We start from the raw sequence: 21,173 nt of genomic DNA, 5'->3' as shown, positions 1-21,173 counted from the left end.
GAAAGATGGAAATTTTAGAAGTCCTGAAAATCCTGAATTTAGCAATTTTTCTGTAGTTTTCAAAAGAAAAGTATTGTTTTTATGAGTCTGAAAATCCTGAACTTCATGTATACTCCTGAACACTTACACTCATGAGTGTATATTTGTCCTTCTTTTTTCAATCTTAATCAATTTTAATTTTTAACAAGAATGAAATAAAATAACATTAACAATCAATAAAACATAGCAACTTTATTAACATTATAGTTTTACAATAGAGTGAAAATAAACTCTTCCGGACATTTATGTGTTTTAGTAATGTTTTCAACCAGAACTAATATGTTTTCAACCAGAAGTAACAACAACATAAAAATCTGTAGTCTCTTATCATTCAATTCATTATGTACACATCATGATAATTTCTCTTATATTTATCCTCTTTATTGTTTTTTTTTTACGTCTGTCCAGTGTTAAGAGAATCACTTGCACTTTGTAAACGTTTTAATGTCTCTTGTTTTCCCAGCATCTCCATCATTTCAGCAACAGGTGGACCTTCCTACAAAAACACAGAAGAAATTTTTTCAGAATATTATCAATATATGGGAAACCCCTTTATAACATGTAATATGGTGCAACTACAATGCAGAAATCTTTAGCTTATATGATTTTATTTAACATTTCAAAACAGAATAAATTAAGATGTAATTGATTATTATAATATTTGTTTATATACAATTATTATTTAGTATAGTTTTGTTTGTTTTGGTTTTATGTCACACCAACACAGTAATGGTCATATGGTGGCTTTCCAGTTTAACTTGTGAAGGAAGACCTCAGGTATTCTCTGTGCATTATTTCAGGCATGGAGTGACAACTGTGTAGAACCAGGGACATTTTGTAAGACAGCTCAAGCTGGAAACTTCCTCACATGAAAGAATCCAAAGTCCCTGGTGGGATTCAAACCCACAGTAATAAGGGGGAAAGTGGTTTATAGTCAATGACCTTGACCATTGGCCAATGATGCCCAAAGTCATATTTACAAAACATGATATCAAATAACTGACAGAAGTTGTATTTTCTTCTCTTCAATATGGAATTACATTATCATATTATAGTTACAATTTATACAAGTTGCTGACTGGAAATTTGGTGGAGTACATATGTATAGCCTTGCTAACATATACAAAAACCCTCGGCTAGCTTCTTGGGTCATATTTATTTCATTCAGGCTATATTCTCAAGTATATCCCATCAGCAACCTTTATCAATAATACATGTACTACAAATATACTTTACCTTTTGTTCACTGAGGCAATTTCTCAATGCAGTCATGTAATGTTTAGTTTTAAAACCTTGTTCCTTGCAGAAACACATTAAAGTCTCTTTAAGTGGTGCTTCCTTGAATGTATGCACAATGTTTAATTTGTCGATGGTCCCTTTAATCATAGTTTCACTGTTTTTATCCTTAAAAAGTGCACTTTTAACTTTCTCTTGGTCAGGAATTACCCAGATAAAGTTTAGAGAATTTGAGAGCAAGTCCTCCAAATGTGATATTCTTGAAACCTGAAATGCAAAAATGACAAATAAACAGTTATTCTGTGAATGAAAAACATCTGTTATTTTAAGGTATGACCAACCTCATGCATTACCTCCACTTTAAAGAGTATTCAAACAGGCTAGAACTACTGTCAACTGCATTGATACTGAGGGGCGCGGGTTCAAACCCCAGAGGAGGCAATATTTTTTTTCTTCCTTTTTTTTTTCTTATCTACTTTTTTTTCACATTATTTTTGTCTCTCTGATCACTCTTGGAAAAAAACGTAATTAATACTTTAAGTATCTGGAAGGAAATGTTGTATTTTTTGGTACTTTTCAAATACCAAAATCCACTCCTTGATTTGTGTTTAAACAATATCTAAATGTCAGAATGCACCAAATCAAGGGAAGTAACTTCAAATTATAATAAAAGCTTTACTGAAATATGCCTCATGTATTTTCAACAGATTTATTGATATAACCTTAAAAAATTCAACAAATAGTAACACACCCTCCTGATTTATGTTCATGAGGTAATAAGTAACTTTCTAAACAGATAAACATACAGACAAATTTTCTTTCCAGACCTCATCGATACTAGGGAAATTGAGGTCTAATAATAACAATATACAACAGAGAGGTAAGGTGATAAGCGGCCAGCTAAATGGGCTTAAGTTCATAGGACATTATTTATCCTGGGTAAATTATCACTTTCTGGTCTGTCTCTGGTATTAATGCATAATAATTATGTATTATTCATTTTCAATATACATATACAATGTATTCATATTTCTGTTGTTTAAAATTCTGCTTTTAGAGAGCTTTTAAAGAGCATTTTTCAAAGTCAGTAACTATTATTAGCTGACTTGGTTTGAGGATGTTGCAAGGTGAGTTGAAAGTCCCTCTATTCTGGAAATGGCTGAATTAAAAAAGGATCACACTGAACTATGTAAATGGCAAAATAAATTGTAGCCCTTTATTTAAAAGTCACACAAGTATATTTGTTCATTGAAAAGAGATTTGTGTAAAAAAAAATGCACCAAAATCAAACTCAATTACTCTGGGAAGGTCTTCAGAACAGGTTTGTACATATTAAATATCAGTTTGTTTGACATTTATCACTACAGTAGTCATTGTTAAATGAAATTAAAAGAGTTTCAAAAGTTAAACTTACCAAAGCCCATGTAAGTATATGCTCTATATAACTTAAGTCTAAAACATGGCTGTTTGCTACTCTGAAATAGAAATCATTTCACATTTAATCTTTACTGGTCAGGGACGATCAAACAGACAATTTTTGAACATTTTCTTAAAGATTAATAACTTAATTGTAGAAGAAACATGCATTTATTGTTGATAATAAAGTAACTGATAGATCGAAAGAAAAAAGATTAATCAGGCATTTTCTGGGCCGTCCGGTTTTGGTGGCTGTCCGGTTTTGGTGGTCCCCAACCAGTAACCTTCTGCATTTAAAGGCACATTATGCCTCAGAAGTGCTTTTTTTTCTCAAAAACTTTTTAATACTGGTGTACTTTGATTGTATCAAAAAAGTTACTCATTGGCCAATATTACATGAAGCATCTTTTTCATCTGTTGCTTTTGGGCAATTAGTACAATTAAAGTGAACAAGTATTTTGTATGGAAGTCAAATTACTACTAAATGTTTACATTTTGCTACTTTCATGACAAATTATTTCACATTTATCTCTAATTTCTTCAAATAAAAAGCATCTAACATTCTCTTAAACCATTTTGTAAACATAATAAAATTCATGTTAGCCCTTTCTAAAGAAGTAAAAATCTATTTGGGTCTGAGGCATAATTTTCGACATTTTGGACTTTCTTTAAGGATTTATATTTTCTCTATTATAATGGAAACATCTTACATTGAATTTAAATTACCTATTGTTTATCTAAGGATATTCAATATAAACATGCTAAAATAATATAATCAACAGAATAGAAGTTAGGCCAGGCTGGGGAGATGCTAGTCTGGTCCTCATATACTTGCTTTGCAGATGAAAATTAGTAATTGCTGCTAGTGTTCTCAAAGATATACAGGATATTCAAGTTTTTATTTGTTTGGGTCGTCAGACCAAACAAATAATGGTAGCGAAATTTCAGAGTCTACTGCTGTTAATTGCAAATGCCGAAAGTAGTCCGCTTTTTTGAAGCGGTTACTTCCCTTTATATGTACACTAACGCCGAAAAATTCAGGGGAGATCACTGCGTAAAGATGGTCAAAGACAGGCGCATTAATTTTCAAGCAAAATAATTCCAGAATGGTCGAATATTTCTAATATTGTTTTATTGTATTTTCTGATCGAAGATAAGTTAATACAAAGCGGACATTCAATCTCTGACACAGAAGTTTCACGACAAACCTAACAACAAGTAGTTCTCAAAACGGCTTAAAACTAGCAATTTAACAGAAGGAAATATTTTTATTTTTTACAAGTATCCAACAAATTACAATGCATTCAAAGTTTAAAAGTAGCGTTGGCTTAAAGAATTGTCAATAAATGCACAATCACAAATTACGCGGATGAATATGATTTTATCAATGAAAATACTATTTTTAGCGATGTCGATTACCGAATACTACACAAACCGAGTAGTGGAATATATAGATTCTACACGTCGGACTGTTTTGGCGAGAAGATTTTCGCTAAATTATTTACTTCAGTTTTAAACAACAGGTTTATCCTGAACAAAATACCTCGAAATTAATAAGGATTACAAACCCGAAATGCAATGGAAGTTCTAAATTTAGAATGACTTGATGTTATTCAGTCATTGATTGTATAACTTCTTCATGGAGCAGGGGTAACACGCTCCCTTAGCGTGTGAGAGGTCTGGAGTTCAAATCCCATTCGAGGAAACTTTTTTTAAAATTCTTTTTTAAGTGTCTGTGTTAAGGAAGTAGCCATGATATGCAAGGATAAAGTGTGGCTGTCATAAAAAATGAACATAAATGATTTTTCTAAGCAACTCTAGTTATGCAAAATTCCGTATGTATCAAACTCTGGTGCCTTGCAAGATGAATAATAGTACATAAAAATAAACTTATACAGGAAAATACATACAGATATACAGTACGATTTAGATTGCAAAGATCAGAAAATACCACAGAGTTTGCAGCCCTTTGATTCTTTATAGATATACATGCTTATAGTAAGCTCCATGATTATTTACATTTGTGTTAAACAACAGTTTAAGTCGTTACAAGCCCTAATTTAGAATATTATGGTTTTCTTCAGGCCGTTCACATATAAATTCACCGTGGCTGAGGGGTTTACGCGCTCGCTTAGGAAGCGAGAGGTCTGGAGTTCAAATCCCAGTTAATGCAACTCATTTTTTTTCAAATTGTTTCAGTCAAATAAACATTGGATTGAATATCAGTGTTGCAATTAGTCTTAAAGCCAATTTACTACAATTAAAACGCTGGAAAGCATTGGTGGCACTATACATATAATCTCACAACCTGTACCTTTCTTACATTCTGAGACCCAAACAAATTCAGCACCTTCTGTGCTTTGATTTCTATACAGGAATTATACAGGATTTATTTTCATCGAGTGGTATGAAAATAAATATTTCATGAGAGAAATGTGATAATTTTCATACCACAAGATGAAAATCAATCCTATATATATAGAAAAAACTTGAATTTTCTGTGTATTATATACATTTTACTCTTTTTTTTGACAATTCAATTTGAAAGATTTTCCTTTAAATTTTGTATGTTGGCTAAATTTAGAAGAAAGTAGTCTGGCAAGACACCAGTGAAAATATGGAAAATATGTTTCGCTGCAGTGAAAAATAAATTTTAACTAGTGAAAATACCAAAAATGAAAATACCCATTTTATTTCATAAATATTTCTCAATATTTCATATATAAGTACATAAGAAAACTAAAATATAATTTGACTAACCTTTCCATATAATGTTTTTGAACCATTTCTTGTGTTTTATTTACAATTTGTTGTTTCTGTTCACCATGGAATTGTCTGCGTAAATGATGTCCGTTAAGAGGTTTTAACTTCTCAGGTTGTAGTCGGGCAGGATGGCTAGTGACATTGTCCAATGAAAACTGTAAAAATATTAAAATAAAAAAAGATAAAATTATAAAAATCTTACATATAACTTCATGTGTTATGTAAATTAAATACTGAAATATACATAATTATCATTTCAATGAAAAATGCTTATTATCTCTGATAAGTAAAGTAACATATATTACTATTAATAACATCTGTAATGTTACCAGAAGTCTATATGCTTAGGAAATATCTATAAATAGAACACACTGTTAATAGTCTATATTTTACTTGACTATTTATTGATTACTGCAGACCATTCCATAAATGCTGTATATGTATATTAATTGTTCTTTTATATCACTGTACATTAAATGTTCTTCATGGCATAATGCATGGTTGCTTGAGGAGGGGGTAACCTCCAGTGGTGTTTGGGTAGGACTTCTTAGAGAATCAGATAATGGTGACAATGGCGGTGGTATGTTGAAAACTAGTGTCAATATTCTGTCTCTACTTAAGATTATTTGGAAGTGGTACTTCTTTCTTAGAAGGTATGGTATTGACTTCTTTAAGAATAGGACTTCCCATTTATCCCCATCACTATCCTGAATTTTTGTTTCTTTAGTATTGTTTAGATGTTGCTGAATGTAGTGGAAGGTTGCTTTTGAGGTCATCTCTCCTCAATTTTGTTGAAGATTTCCTCTTCAAATCTGTCTATGATTTAGGAGTGTCGTTTAAAGTTGTCACATATTGTATATAATTTCTTTCTGTTTGATGGATTATTTTTACGTCAATATTTCTAACATCATGTTTCGTCATGCAAAAATGGAGGGAAATTGGCTTTACGTTGTTTTGTTTTTTTGATTTATCATATGTCAAATAGATGAATGTAAAAAAAGGTTCCCTAAATGCATTCCCAGTTTGTCCAACATATTTTTAATCGCATTTAGTATATGTTATTAAGTATATGATGCTCACCATTTCACAGTCCTGGTATCCCTTAATTTTAAACGTTTTATGAGTAACAGTGCTATTGAAATATTTTAAAACTGACACAAACAAACATAAAATGCAGTTCTGTTTACACGGGTAGCTCTTCCTTGTAAATAAACATTATTTAAGTGATCTGATTTTACTAGGCTGTCCATAATAATTCTTGGCCTATGGTGGACCGCAATGATTTTATTTTTCTATAATGAAACTTGTAGATGCATGGTTAGTAAGGAGATATACATGTGGACATACTTTCTTACCATACTGATCATCTCCCCTAGAGTTTTACCCTCTGTACTTTCTTTAAAAGCCCCGCTTACTGTTGTTAAATAGTTTAATATGGCATTTGGATCATAATTTTGTTCCTGCAAAAAAAAGATAAAAAAATTATTTATTATTATTTATTATTAATAATTTATAATTATTTATAATTACTATAATACTAATTCCTAATCACACAACTTAAAGAATTTCTTTCATGCCTCAAAAGTATTTTCACCCATATTTCTTTAAATGGCTTTTTTAAGACAGTCTAGAGAAAATCAAGTTATTGAAATTTCACTTTTATCTTCTTTTACATAATTTGCTTAAAATATCTTTGTAAATTATTTTAGCTAATGCCTTCCTTTTATTTAAACCATTAACTTCTTGGCCACTTAAAGTAAGTGGCCAAAAATAGGTTGTATAGAGATACAAATCTATTCATAGAAAAAATAATTATCAAAGTTTTTTTAAAGCATTTTAAATTCAGCATGTCTCTCAAAACTCTTTCAAAATATAAGCTGCAATGAATATTTAAATATTTCAACTCACCCTAAAATATTCAACAGTAATATCTCCTTGTCTTTTAGATAGCTTCGTTCCATCACTGTAAACGAAACATAACTTCTATAACTACAACAAATCTTCAAGTCAAAAATTGAAGCATAATCAAAGTGCTAAAAGTACTTGCCTCGGGATATAAAGCTTCCTCTGAACTCAGTACTTTCATTGGTCAATTTAAATTCTGTGCAAGTTACTGAACCAATCAAATACCTGAGATTTGAGTTTGAGCTTAGTAAAAAAATTTAAAACCTCAAACCCAGCTAGAGCAATTGTAACAGAGGAGAGGATATTACTCACAGAGTTAAGGGATGATTGAATTGTACTAAATCATTAAAGAAGTAGATCTTATACATGTATCAACTCTGAAAAATATTGTTTTGCATATAATAACTGATATTTCACATGAACTTTGATGTCTTTCTTTTAGATACTTTAATAAACTACTTTATATAACTAACAAGCAAATTCGTTGAATTTATATCCCCCGCCGAGTACTGGTTATTATTAACACAACAACTGAAGACATAAGGCTTTATTTATATATTAATCATGGCATAAACAGTAATATTCTTTGAACTTGATAAATATTCAGGGCAATAACAGAGCCATAACTTTGTGTTAAATAGTAAAATCTGGAAATGCCAATGAGATGTATGCATACTACATAACTAATCAAGGGCCATAAATCTGAGTTATAAGTATCTGACTGGAACAAGGCGACTATATGCACATCTCCTCTTAGTATCCCATAAAGTTTCACTGAATTCCAGCAAGTAGTAGCAGAGAAGTAGCGAGGAAACAAATATTTTTCTATATGGATACTGCATAACTAATCAAGGGCTATAACTCTGAGTAAAAGTGTCTGACCCAAACAAGCCGGCGATATGCTCATCTCCTCTTGGTATTGAAGGTTCCCATAAAGTTTCGTTGAATTCCAGCCAGTAGTTGCAGAGAAGTAGTGCAGAAACGATTTTTACTCTATATGCATACTACATAACTAATCAAGGGCCATAACTCTGAGTTAAAGGGTCTGACCAGAACAAGCCGACGATATGCACATCTCCTCTTGATATTGATGATTCCCATAAAGTTTCGTTGAATTCCAGCCAGTAGTTGCAGAGAACTACTCCGGAAACGATTTTTACTCCATATGCATATTGCATAACTAATCAAGGGCCATAACTCTGAGTTAAAGTGTCTGACCAAAACAAGCCGACGATATGCGCATCTCCTGCTGGTATTCCATCGGCGGGGGATAAAAAATGACAATGTTAACTTATTCACTGGAGCTATACATGAAGACTAATGAAAAATATGGAATATCTCAGTGGGATATATAAATACTTGTACCCTCTATATCACTTTAAGTCTTTGGAGAAAAATTAGATCTGCAGTCAAGCATTACCATTCTGGTTCATACAAATGTAAACGTTACCTGTTAACTATTAAAGGTAAATGGGCATAAGCAGGTGGCTCCCAACCAAAGGCTTTATACATCTGCAGATGTTTAGGTGTAGATATAGTCCATTCCTGTAATATAATAGTCTCAAATTGATTCATATGTAAGAACATTTATATGTTAACATTCACACCATGTGAGCTTAGTAGATACACTTTCATGAATGTAGTTTATCCCTGAGAAAACATAAGACTATACAATTAAACAAGATTGCATTTGTGAAAAATGCTATGCCACCACATTAATACAACACTAAATAGTAATGTAGGAACATATTTTTTTTTGTTTCTATACATTTGAAGATTGTCATAATGCATAGATCCCTGACTTATCTAATTCTTATTATCAGATTAGTGGTTAAATCTATTGTAAATCAAGTAAAAGATCAGAGTAGGAATATATCAATGCACTTGAGTCTAGTGAATTTGGTGGTGAAGGACATATATCACACAGCCTAAATTTCATGACTTCATCAAAGGACAACACAGTAAGACACTTTGACAAAATCTAGATCAGCTGATATCAAAGTTCACTTTACATCTTAATCTGTACACATGGTTCAAATATCATAGCTGTACCAGTACATGTACATCAAAGGACAAGAAAGTACGTCACATCATCAAAATCTAGGTCACCTGATATCTTGATACAGGTCCACCAAACAACATTTCAAGTCAAATATCTAAGCTGTAGCTTTCTCCAATTCAGAAAACATTTGTTTTATTTACTGTTTTTACTACAGTCGACTCTCGTTATCTCGAAATCATCGGCACCGTCCAAAAAATATCGAGATACCGAAATGTCGAGATAAACATATTAGGGTTTGAATAAGGCAAAAACTGATTTTTACAAAAGACATGTGCAAACCTTATGTCAAATAAACTATGATATCCCCATGTCTTGTTTTCGGGGCGTCCGTGGCCGAGTGGTTAAGGTCATTTACTTCAAACCACTTGCCCCTCACCGCTGTGGGTTCGAATCCCGACAGGGACTTTGGATTCTTTCATGTGAGGAAGCTATCCAGCTAGCTTACGGAACGTCGGTGGTTCTACTCAGATGCCCGTTCGTGCCTGAAATAATGCACGGAAGGGCACCTGAGGTCTTCCTCCACCAGTAAAGCTGGAACATCGCCATATGACCTATACTGTGTCGATGTGACGTAAACCCCCCCCCCCCCAAAAAAAATGTCTTGTTTTCATAGGCCTAGTCAATATTTAACAAAATAACATTAGCGGATGTTTACCAGCGGAAATACGGGTTTCTGTAATAAAAACACATAGTGAGGTTTACTCAGTAATACACCAATATAGTGAAAACATTGTTTTCAGGGTGGTTGATCCAGATTGCCTCCAGGGTTATTTATCCGGTCTTTCTCGATGTTGTTAGACCGCTGATTGATTTGGTGGTGATGTTGTGAAACAATATTGCAACGATAGCGTTTCTATACTTTCACTATTTCATTTACATTTAAAGTCATAATGAATTGATACAGTGTTCTAATATTTATAAAGAATGTAAAATATACAATTTTGGACATTAGTCAATCAACACGCTAAATAGATTAACTTTTATAAAAACAGCTAAATATGTTACAAACATAATCATCATTATTATCGTCTAGTTTGTGTTTTTCACACGTCTGAAGGGAACAGACAAAAGAAAACTATTAGTCGAGATAAACAAAGGATAATAGTGTGAAAATAACTGTTGGGGCTGAAATTGTACATCGAGATACTGAAAATATCGAGATACTGAAAATATCGAGATAAACAAATATTTCCAATATAGATAAAGAATGAAGAAAATCAGGACTTTCAAAATTTCAGCGAGATAACGAAATATTGAGAAAAGCGATGTCGAGATAACGATAGTTGACTGTACATGTACATAATGAGAATCACTGCCCCCGGGCAGGGCCAATTTTGACACCAAGGGAAAAATTTGAACAATTTTGGCAGAGGACCTATAGATGATATTATATAGCAAGCATCAAAGCTCTATGTCTATTTTTTTACTATATGTACATAATGAAAATCAATGACCCCCGGGGCGGAACCAATTTTGACCCCAGGGCTATAATTTGAACAATCTTGGTAGAGGTTCACTTCGCAAAGTCCCATAACAAATATTTAACCTCTAGCGTTTGTCAATTCAGAAAAGAAGATTTTTCAAGTTTTTACTTAATACATAAAAGGAAAACTATCGCCTCTGGGGCAGGGCAATTTTAAAACTAGGGGCATAATTAAAACAACTTTAGTAGAGTACCTATAGATGATATCATATAACAAATATTAAAGCTCTAAGCTGCATGGAATGAAATTCTTTGAACAACTTTGGAAGCCCTTCACCCAAGGATCAATCCTGCCAAGTTTGGTTGAAATTGGACTGGTGGATTTTCACAAGAAGATTTTTTAAGTTCACTATATAATCTATAGAACACAGATGCTGTGGTGGCATAAAAACCTTATCAATTTAACACTAAGCCTGAAATCATGCGAAGAGGGGCACCTGGGATCTTCCTCCACCAGCAAAGTTGGACAGTTGTCATATCACCTTTACATTGATTGTACCATGTAAAACCTAGCAAAAAATATCAATTCAATTACTTATTGATTTGCCTTTGAATTGCAATTTGCATTTTTACATTTTAGAATAATGAACTGGTTTCATTATAATGGATTATTTCTTAAATCTATATTCTTCTTCAAGTGCTGACTGTTTGCAACCAGTACAGACCTAGGCAAGCCTAAAGATCCATGTGACTGGCCTGGCAGTATAGTGTTGGTATCTCATTGTTTGTATTTTGATAATTTTGACACAGCATAAATCACCCTTACACAAATAAACATCATCTCCCTCCCCCAGTTACACAAGTATCTAATTTTCATGTTCTGACATAAATAATCAAATTGCTCCTTTTGACGCATGAAATAAGTAACTCCTATCTTCTCCACACATCATACACTCTTACCTCCTTTCTCAATACTCCTTCCTTCTCCACACGTAATGCTGTCTCACCACCTTCCTTCTCCACACATCATGTTGTCTGACCTCCTTTCAGAATACTCCTTCTCCACACATTATGCTCTTACCTCCTTTCTCAATTTTCCTTCTCCACACATCATACTGTCTTACCTCCTTCCTTCTCCGAACATCATGCAGTCTTACCTCCTTTCTCAATACTCCTTCCTTCTCCACACATCATGCAGTCTTACCTCCTTTCTCAATACTCCTTCCTTCTCCAAACATCATGCTGTCTTACCTCCTTTCTCAATACTCCTTCCATCTCCACACATCATGCAGTCTTACCTCCTTTCTCAATACTCCTTCCTTCTCCACACATCATGCAGTCTTACCTCCTTTCTCAATACTCCTTCCTTCTCCACACATCATGCAGTCTTACCTCCTTTCTCAATACTCCTTCCTTCTCCACACATCATGCAGTCTAACCTCCTTTCTCAATACTCCTTCCTTCTCCACACATAATGCTGTCTCACCTCCTTCCTTCTCCAAACATCATGTTGTCTCACCTCCTTCCTTCTCCAAACATCATGTTGTCTCACCTCCTTCCTTCTCCACACATCATGTTGTCTCACCTCCTTCCTTCTCCAAACATCATGTTGTCTCACCTCCTTCCTTCTCCAAACATCATGTTGTCTCACCTCCTTCCTTCTCCAAACATCATGTTGTCTCACCTCCTTCCTTCTCCACACATCATGTTGTCTGACCTCCTTTCAGAATACTCCTTCTCCACACATTATGCTCTTACCTCCTTTCTCAATTTTCCTTCTCCATACATCATGCAGTCTTACCTCCTTTCTCAATTTTCCTTCTCCATACATCATACTGTCTTACCTCCTTTCTCAATACTCCTTCCTTCTCCAAACATCATGCAGTCTTACCTCCTTTCTCAATACTCCTTCCTTCTCCACACATCATGCTGTCTCACCTCCTTTCTCAATACTCCTTCCTTCTCCACACATCATGCAGTCTTACCTCCTTTCTCAATACTCCTTCCTTCTCCAAACATCATGTTGTCTCACCTCTTTCCTTCTCCACACATCATGTTGTCTGACCTCCTTTCAGAATACTCCTTCTCCACACATTATGCTCTTACCTCCTTTCTCAATTTTCCTTCTCCATACATCATACTGTCTTACCTCCTTTCTCAATTTTCCTTCTCCATACATCATGCAGTCTTACCTCCTTTCTCAATTTTCCTTCTCCATACATCATACTGTCTTACCTCCTTTCTCAATACTCCTTCCTTCTCCACACATCATGCTCTCTTATCTCAAGATATTAAATAATCTTACCTCGCCTCTTAAAACATGAGAAATCTTCATATAATGATCATCTACAACATTAGCAAAATGGTATGTCGGAAAGCCATCCGTCTTCATCACTATCTAACAATATCAAAAAGAGGCACATGTAAATTTTCAGAAAAATACAGCCATCCGTCTTCATCACTATCTAACAATATCAAAAAGAGGCACATGTAAATTTTCAGAAAAATACAGCCATCCGTCTTCATCACTATCTAACAATATCAAAAAGAGGCACATGTAAATTTTCAGAAAAATACAAACGCCAATGGCAATGTCATGGCAATTAAATGTGATGTACTGATTTAAGGCAACAGATAATTCTAACTTGGACCAAAAGAAGCAACAGGGATTTTTGCAGTGTAAAATTTAAGATTCTTGTCTTAAAAGAGGCTGTAAACATTTAACCTGCTGATTTTCTTCAATGAACTTGTCCAGCTTACATTTTTGGAACTGTTCACTATCAATTTTGGGGAAGTCAAATTAAAAACTTAGAATCGGGTCAGCCAACAGTATAAGGCGGCATTTTAAGGCCTGGTTAGACTGCACAAATGTCTCTTTACCAGTGGCAATGGCTAATCACCTCCAGAAGGATAAATGTTATAATATTTCAAACCAGCATCTTTGCTTTATCTCTTAAACATATACAACTTAAACTTTACCCTGCAAAAAATATGAACTCAAAATGCTTTGAAAACTAGATCTGTATATTTTCAGTATCAGAGACAACTTTGTTCAAAGGCCAATATTATTCGTGCCAACCTGTCCTAGAATCACAGACTGGCATGACGGTTTACTCTTAGACTGCTTGGCAGCAACAGAATCTTCTCATGCAACTATTGCAGGCAAAAATTAGTCATCTAATCTGTGCTGTGCCATCTAATCAAGGTCTTACTGATCGCTATTTAGTCAGTAGATATTTCAAATTTTTTTCCCTAAAAGTATGAATGGTTTAATCCATATCTGAAAATGGACAAGTCTATTTACAATATTTGGTGTGATAAGGATTTTATTGTCTACTTGTACTCAGAGGACAGGGAGAAATTTAACTGATTAATAAAGCACCTATGAACATAAATTGTACTTACAAAATCACCTTCCAGAGATTCACCCACAGATTTCTCGTGCATTAAACCATACACGAGATCTGTCCAAGCACTTTCTAATGGCTCATACTACAATAGAGAAAATTTAAATTTTAAGTCTTAATCAATGTATCAACAATAACAAATCATACAGTATGATCCAAACTGTATTAAAGTATGAATCCATGTGATTTTATTGTCACAAAATGGTAAAATAGGCATAAACTCAACAAAAATATCATGACAATACAAAGTGTCATCATCTTACTAACAATATTATTTACACAGGTTTATCTCCCGTCATAATAAGCCATTGATTGTAGGGAGTATCCAAGTTTATGTAGGTAATACACAATGTATAACAATAACGTCAATTATAAAAATTAAATAAATTCTCTAATGAGCCAAAATATTTCAAAAATATCGTATTTGAGAAAAATGTACTAAGATTTTAAGAAAAGTAAAAAGATTAAAGATTTAAATAATACTTTACAGGCTATGAGCGATTAATCACTGATTTTGTAGTATTTATCACCATATTTCAATTGTATGACTAACCCAGCAAGGGCTACTTTGGGATATTTTGACTTCATTTTGGTAATTCACCTAGACTTTGAGTGGCGTTTGCAATGCGTTATTTTCTATGTTCACTTCAAAATTTATTTTTTTAAAATAAATTTTCAAAATAATCATGTAAATTAGATGAATCTGAAGGCATGCTGCTTTTAAACTAGTCCAGTGTTCATTATTCATTCTACTTGATTCATTATCTTCAGTACACCAATTTTTATTAAAAATACATGATTTGATCGCAAACAGCCCTCCAATGACTTTATATTTTATGAATTATGATAAAAATTGTCTAAATCTGAGATTCAGCTATTAAACCAAGCACTTTTTTTTTACATCAAACAAAAAGATTGAGAAGTAAAAATACCTTAAATCTGATCACTGACTGAATATTTTGTTCCAAGTTTTCGTTTACTTCCTCCTCAGTTAGATATCTACACTTGTTGTCATATCGTGGAGGTTCTCCTCGTTTTGCCGCATCTTTTCGCAACATTTCTAACCTTCTCTCTGTACAAAAACAATGGTAGCAGTGCCCACTCTGTAAAATAAATAAGAGGATAGAATGATGTTTGTTTAAAGCAGCACGCCTCCAGATTAATGCAAATGAAAGTTTTGAAAATGTATTTCAATGTGTAATATTGTGAAGTAACCAAAAGGAAGCAATTAACACATAATCAATGGCACTTGTAAACCATGTAAATTATCGAAAAGTGGTCAAAATATGCATAAATAGCCTTTACTGCGTAAGTAACTCAGTAAAAGAATGGATGTAAATACTGAAAAATCAGTCATTAATCGCACATATTATGTAAAATATAACTTGAATCTTGAAACCTTTTACTTTTCCTTAGTACATTTTTCTCAAGTTTGATTTTATTGAAATATTTTGACTCATCTGGAGGCATGTAGCTTTAAAGGAACTCCACTAAGCTTCATATTTGTGTACTATTCTTATCCCAATTTGAGTCCCTGTGTAAAATCAAAACACATTCTACGAAATGAACATCAGGCATAACATTTTCATAACTGGCATACATGTAGCTGAAAATGTAACAACTGGTGCTCAAAAGTGACATGAAATGAATCAAACACTTACATGTAAAACATTAATGCTTTTTCTATGCTTTTAATTCATCTTTATTAATTTTTACCACACAACTTCAAGCACTATACTTCATGGTGACATAAATTTCTGCATAGTATATACAGGATATTGAATGAGTGTAAGTTTTATACTGAATTTATTGAACAAGTTTTATGCCAGCCTCTGGCCACTATTATATTATTTTATTCAAATAGTTCAATAAATTTAGTAATGATCTTACAAAAATTTAATATTCTATTTATCACATACCAAAAATAAAGACAGTTTAAAGTGAAATAAGAGTCATTTTTCATTGACGCGCCTATAGTATAACACTAACATTTAGCGGGTCTTAACCCTTTGTTAATATAATGCAAATGACGTCACGTCAAAATATATACACAACAGTGCAATACCATTTTTAGGGAAGCGGCATAGGTATGTGATAAAATATTTTTCTAAAGACATTGTACATGCCAGCCACATTAAACAATGAAATGCCCAAAATTGCAGCAATCATGTACATTTCTTATGATGCTTAAACAAAACGAAACCCTATAATGCTAAAACAAAACCAAAAATCTATGATGTTTAAACAAAGGTGAAAACTAGACCATACTATGATGTAAAGTATGAAAACCCATTTTAAGCCTCAGTGACTTATCAATGACACACTAAAACCCACAAAAAGCTATGTATTTGTAACATACTAACACAGCAAATATGTAACATATTGGTCAATAATTGAACATGGGTTTTTTTTAATGAAAAAGAGTAAATAAATGTGACACAAAGACAAACTACAATGTATAATGCTCCACACTAAAGTCATGGGCAGTATAAAATTTGAACATGCATTGCCCCATTATCAATTTATTATATTAGAATCAATAATTATGAGTCTTACCTTCAAAAGAGTCTCAACACTTTTTTCATACAATGAACGCCTTTCTGACTGAAAAACATTAACAACATTTCATTTTTATAATGGCCGAACAAATTTTTTTTCTTCAAAACTTTACAAATAAATGAAAAACTTGGTTACAGCTGAATGCATTTTTTTTTATAAAGCAGGCCCTCAGTAAAACCAGTGACCTTCTAGAAGCTAAATGGATCCAATACATGTAGCTTCCAACATGAAACACGAGCACTGCATGTAATATTAATTCTCGTCTGTTTAAATAACCACTTTTGACAAAAATTTCAAGTTAAAAAGGGGCATCGCTAAAACAATACAGTTTTCAGAATTACACCCCTTATCTAATAACTGCACCTTGTCCAGATAAGCATGTGATCCCAGTTTAACGTTGATCACTTTTAAAATGTTTGAAAAATGGGCTACACATAGGTTTAGTCAAATAAATCTAAGCATTATTGAGTAAAATAACCTTAAATACTGTCCCATCCTAAATTACCTCTAACTGCAATAATAAATAACACTGAAAAATATATATATAACCTTTGCCTACCTGTAAGTATGGCCCATATGGTCCACCAACAGTGGGACCTATCAATAAATGAAAACGTACATGTATACATTAATACATATGTAATATGACACAATATAAACTTTGTGTACAGAAATAGAGTTAATCTAAGAGTACAAGCAAATATTTTACAATTAAAACCTTGTGAAGTTGCAATAAGTAATAGTAAATATATTGAAAATAAGTGCAATACATTTATCACTCCATTATAAATAAGCTTTAACTTAAAAAGTTAATTAGCAACTAGAATAATAGTGAAGGTTTATAAACAACCAGAATAAAATGGGAATAACCTACATTTGCCAAGTTTAAGATAACATCTACAATTATTCTGTAAAAACAAAACTGATAAAACATAGCCTATTTCAGATTTTTCAGTTAATATTAGTCATAATTTCTATTTATTCTATTCTTATCTTTATTGTTTACTCATTTGAACAATTTTTTAACTTTCATATAACTTGCAAAAAAACAGTTCTGGAGATGTGCTGATTTAATTAATAACATCCCTAGTTCTACTGATACTGATGATAAAAAAATTTACTTTCATCTGGTACTATTCCTGTCCACTGTAATACGTCTTCTAGCTTCTCCACTGCCTTCGGAACTTTTCTTGTCTGTATAAAAAAATAAAGTCAAACATTTTCAATTCTTTATACAGTATTTAATAATAATAAATATTTTTGAAATATCTTTTATACAGTTCTAGACATTTATTACCAATTCTAAATTCTTTTACAACTCTTTTTATGACATAGTCGGAGTTGGCTGACTGGGAGCCGACTTTGTATTCCTGATTAAGATATTAATCAGGCAAATAGAGTAATAACAGTTAAATTATGAATATTTAATAGTGGAATATATATTTGGAAATTTGGGGCATTTTTCTGCTACTTGAAACGTGTCTGTTTAACAAACTGTTTAAACATGGAAACGAATCTTAATTTACATTACATTTCTAAAAAGAGCCACAGTCTGATGGGGACACGCTCTCCTATTACCTTATTGCCAAAGGCAAATGCACCAAAAGAAAAATATTATGGTACAGGGTTTTCAAAAACACAATACAGAATTGAATTATGATTTCATATTTGACCTTATGAGTTAAACTCATTTACAGAACAAGGTCATACTTGAATTATTCAACATGTTAATCTCCATGGTAATCATTATTGGAGGTGCTTTTTACAAAGTAATAATAAAATCTGTTCATTAATAACAAAGAAAGGGCAAAAGAACAAAATTAAATTCAACAACTCAACAATGACAATTTAAGGTCAACATCAACCTTTAATAATTCAGTATGTTGGTGATAAGTTTTGTTTTGATCAAGAAGGAATTAACTCCTAGACAACAACAAAAAATAATAATAAATTCAAGTTATATCGATTTAAGAAATATTCAATAATTTGACCTTGATCGTCAAGGTCTACTAATGGTCAATGTCAATCTTGCACAATTCAGTTTCAACACATTAAAGTGGTGTTTTGTTCAAGTATAAGTCAAATGCTTAATTGCAACTCTATGACAAATGGCTAGTTAATCTGATAACTGACCAAGCCTAATTATAATCGCCTAGTTTTAAAATGGAAGTGGTGCATAAAATAGTGAATTACACTTTTAAAACGAAAAATGTAATAAAAAAAATTAAAGAGCAATTATTTACTTCCCAGTTCAGAGGCTTTGCCTACTTTCATATTGCAGGGAAGTCAAAAGGACCGGTCCGCGAAGCGGGCCCGGGCTTTGGCTTGCCTCGCTATAGACTACATGTGTATATTTAAAAGAAAATCAAATAAAAAACAAATAAAGAATACATAGAATTCTATACCTATCAATGAAATTTTCAGTGTCAGTTCTAGTCTGGCGGCGACATTTTCAATGTAATTCAATGATAATAGGCGGGATATTCCGATAACGGCCAATGGCAACTTTTCGGATAAATAATAATCGTCGAGTATTACAAGTGAAAACGGAAGCGGTGCATATAATACCGAATGACACCTTTAAAACGGAATAATTAACTATTTTTTTAACCGACTTCCCCGTTCATAGGCTTTGCCTAATTTCATATTATTTATCAATATCAAAAGATATAAAAAATGTGACAAAAACATGTAAAAATTTGACATTAATTAAAATAACCGTCCATCTTCTCTGGAGACACGGTCCCGTCCTATCATACTCGCTGCCTGTCCCAATCTATGGTCCACATTAGTCAAGACTGCCTTGTCTCACTGTCCTTGAACACCAGAACCCACCCTTTCAGAGAAACCAGACAGTGTTGCATCTATGCAGATCGCGCATTTTAATGAAGTCAATGCGCGCCATGTCGCGCATCTGACGATCTTCTCAACTTAATTCAGTTTATCTTCAGTGTATCTTGAACGCTTTAGCCATGTTTGTTTTCACTCGTGGTTATGACTAAAATACATACTAAATGGCGTGTAGCAGCAGACTGGGTCATCTTGCGTGTGTTTTGTAGTATTTGTCAATATTTTATTTTTTCTACTTCTGTTGTTGAGCGGACAATAGCTGTCAAAAATGCCTGAACGTAAAATAATTTTTTTTTTTTCGGTAAGTCATATTGTAAGGTTAATGTATGTCCCCCACATTTTTTTCAAATCCCCACATTTTTCAGTTGAATGGGGGACAATCCCCCATAATTTTGGAATTCTAGATGCAACACTGCCAGAACTTTGATATATCAACAGATCAAGTAAAGCCAAAAATCATATGATAGCCTTTGCTCTCTTTGTCAAGTTGCTACAAGATAACACTAACAGCCTATTCTCTCACTAACCAGTTCCTTCCCGGACAGTTCCCCCCAAAATTTGAAATATGCAGACATTTCTCCCCCAAATTAGGGAGAGCACAGTCAGGGTAACATCAGGAGAGGAACTGGTAAGGGGTAGAATAGTCTTGACTACATGTACCTTGTTGCAATATGCTTGAAATGTTACCATTTGTTAGACAAAATTCAAAGTTTTCGACCTAACAACGTCTATCTATTTATCGTTATATACTGCAACACCTTCTTTCGAGTATTATGTGCAGGTCATTTCATTTCATATTGTAGAATATACCTGATCAGTGTCTTCTATCCTTAAAACAAAATTTCCATTCTTCGACTTGGCAAATAAATAGTTAAATAAGGCTGTTCTAAGTCCTCCTAAATGCAACATGCCTGTAGGGCTTGGTGCAAACCTTACACGAACAGAATCATGATATGACACACGTAATTTTAGATGAAATTTAAAATAAATGCCTAAACTGTAAAACAATCGTGACTTTCTCATGGGCAGCGCCATTTTACTTTGCTAAATACCGTTGTGCCGTACTATAATAGGATATACTTTGTAGCAAAGAGTTTTAGATTTTGCAAAACAATATAGATTATATACAGATTGTTGAAAATTGTACACAACCTGAATGAATCATAAAATGCCAATTGAGAAATGTAGATTCCTAAATATAGATAGAAACTTGCGAATACGTACGTACCTTATGCGAGTCAAACTACATGTAACTTGGTGACGAATTTTACCATATCTTTTATTGTTCCCACTTTGCATTACTGTAAAGAAGACGCAAATTTATTAAACTGTTTTACTATAGTTATCCTGATGCATTGAAATTTGAAAATCTTATATACATATGTAAATAGTAAAAATAAACCACATTTTAAAAAACAAAACCTTGCTTTGTTTTGTAAAGAAATAAAAACAACATGCAAATAATAAGTATAATGTATCATTAGTCTCCTAGAAAAATTTGTTAATGAAGCAT

At 32.9% G+C, this 21,173-nt stretch overlaps 1 protein-coding gene across 1 annotated transcript; it reads right to left on the bottom strand.

Annotated features, from left to right (window-relative positions):
* Positions 1-216: 216 nt before the first annotated feature.
* Positions 217-20,709, bottom strand: LOC132747554 (probable glutamate--tRNA ligase, mitochondrial). The gene is made up of 14 exons (XM_060736964.1): positions 20,471-20,709; positions 17,932-18,004; positions 17,370-17,407; positions 16,808-16,855; positions 15,184-15,354; positions 14,250-14,336; positions 13,150-13,242; positions 8,810-8,904; positions 7,363-7,417; positions 6,810-6,914; positions 5,452-5,609; positions 2,690-2,750; positions 1,276-1,542; positions 217-535 (listed from the first exon to the last, which is right to left on the bottom strand). The coding sequence occupies exons 1-14, from the start codon at positions 20,693-20,695 to the stop codon at positions 434-436; spliced, it is 1,578 nt and encodes a 525-aa protein (XP_060592947.1). The 5' UTR covers positions 20,696-20,709; the 3' UTR covers positions 217-433.
* Between the last annotated feature and the right edge of the window lie 464 nt (positions 20,710-21,173).

The sequence above is a fragment of the Ruditapes philippinarum genome, unplaced genomic scaffold (assembly GCF_026571515.1).
Source record: "Ruditapes philippinarum isolate M1 unplaced genomic scaffold, ASM2657151v2 ctg2618_1_1_1_1, whole genome shotgun sequence".
NCBI classification, from domain to species: Eukaryota; Metazoa; Mollusca; class Bivalvia; order Venerida; family Veneridae; genus Ruditapes; species Ruditapes philippinarum.
This window is presented reverse-complemented; position numbering and strand designations above follow the sequence as displayed.

What these genes read in the sequence shown, in the direction of transcription:
- LOC132747554 (XM_060736964.1), bottom strand. Translation starts at nt 20,695, where the DNA reads ATGGCGCTGCCCATGAGAAAGTCACGATTGTTTTACAGTTTAGGCATT. An exon ending in CTCATGTTTTAAGAGGCGAG is followed by an intron (nt 8,905 to 13,149) that starts GTAAGATTATTT and finishes ATTATATTACAG; the next exon opens with GAATGGACTATATCTACACC. An exon ending in CAAAAACATTATATGGAAAG is followed by an intron (nt 2,751 to 5,451) that starts GTTAGTCAAATT and finishes TTTCTATTTCAG; the next exon opens with AGTAGCAAACAGCCATGTTT.